The sequence below is a fragment of the Apaloderma vittatum genome, unplaced genomic scaffold (assembly GCF_000703405.1).
Source record: "Apaloderma vittatum isolate BGI_N311 unplaced genomic scaffold, ASM70340v1 scaffold29981, whole genome shotgun sequence".
Taxonomy (NCBI): domain Eukaryota; kingdom Metazoa; phylum Chordata; class Aves; order Trogoniformes; family Trogonidae; genus Apaloderma; species Apaloderma vittatum.
The window spans coordinates 3874-5066 of record NW_009698982.1 but is presented as its reverse complement, the minus strand read 5'-3'; the positions used below and the strand labels follow the sequence as shown (position 1 = coordinate 5066).

At 55.9% G+C, this 1193-nt stretch overlaps 1 protein-coding gene across 1 annotated transcript in view; it reads left to right on the top strand.

Moving 5' to 3' along the window:
* LOC104280542 (PHD finger protein 13-like) overlaps positions 1-1092 on the top strand; it is a gene marked incomplete at its 5' end in the record, with an annotated part of 1506 nt that extends 414 nt beyond the window's left edge. Inside the window, 3 exons of the mRNA XM_009878216.1 lie at positions 83-482; positions 725-763; positions 866-1092. Of these exons, the coding sequence (XP_009876518.1) occupies positions 83-482; positions 725-763; positions 866-1092 (666 nt within the window). The remainder of the gene's footprint in view (positions 1-82; positions 483-724; positions 764-865) is intronic.
* Positions 1093-1193: the final 101 nt, after the last annotated feature.

Sequence of the window (1193 nt, the reverse complement as noted above, 5' to 3'; positions counted from 1 at the left end):
TGGGGCCAGTGTGGCTGTGGACAACAGCCTGCTCCTGAGCTGCCCTGCCTTCCCCACCAGCTTCTATGATGTCCGGCCCCAGCAAACCAAACGGAAGAAACCGCCAGCAAAGAAACTTATTTTGGAGCAGGAGGTGGAAAAGAAGGTGCTGCTGAGTGGGGGAAAGAGCTTTGAGGCAGAGCAGGTTGGGGTGAAGGAGCTGGCTGCACTGGAGGGACAGCTGCCACCCGTGAAAGAGCAGCACTTGGAGCCTTCTCTCAACCCAGCTGGAGACACCCAGCCCAACTCCCTCCTGGAGAAGCTGATGAAGGAGGAGAAAGACTGGATGCATGAAGCACAGGGGACTGAGAAGCCATCAGGAGATGATCCTCAGCTACAGGAGCAAGACTCTTCCTCTGGAGGGAGGAAGAGCCCCAGTTCTTGTAGTACCTTGGACCAAAGCGAAGGGGAAGATGCAAGCAGAGGGAGCTCCCAGCTTAGCGGTGAGTGTCTGAGGGAGAGCAGAGGGCCCTGTTGAGCTGCAGCCAGTGCCAAATGCTGTCCCTCCCTCAGCTGGAGCCACCTGAGCCTTCTTCAGGAGCTGTGGCAGCTCTGTTGTGCAAAGCGAGCAGTACAGACCTGAAACATGTCTGAAGTGGGATGTGGGGCCTCCTTTCTTATCTGGTCTTTATTTTTTTTCTCTCTCTTTTCTTTTTTTCTCAACCCTCATCTTCTGCAACTTCAGCAGTCGAATTTGTGGCAGCTCCCAACACCAAATCAGAAGGTGAGTTGGGGGGACAACTATCCTGTTTAACACTAGTGGAGCTGGCTCGTCTGGCCACAGCTGGTAAGGTGGTTTCTGACCGTTGTCTCTCTCCCTGACCAGATGACGATGCCTGGGATCTGATCACTTGCTTCTGCCTCAAGCCCTTCGCGGGGAGGCCCATGATCGAATGTAACGAATGCGCTACCTGGATCCACCTCTCTTGTGCCAAGATCCGCAAATCCAACGTGCCTGAGGTTTTCATCTGCCAGCGGTGCCGCGATGCCAAGCAGGAGATTCGCCGCTCGAACCGAGCTCGGACGGTGCCCCGCAAGCGCTTCTGTGACTGAAGCTCCTCCAGAACAGGGAGGCGGGGGGTCCACTTTTCAAACTGCAGACTGTAGCCCGGTTCGGCTAGACAATCAGTGCACGGTAACGGCAGGGGAGGGGC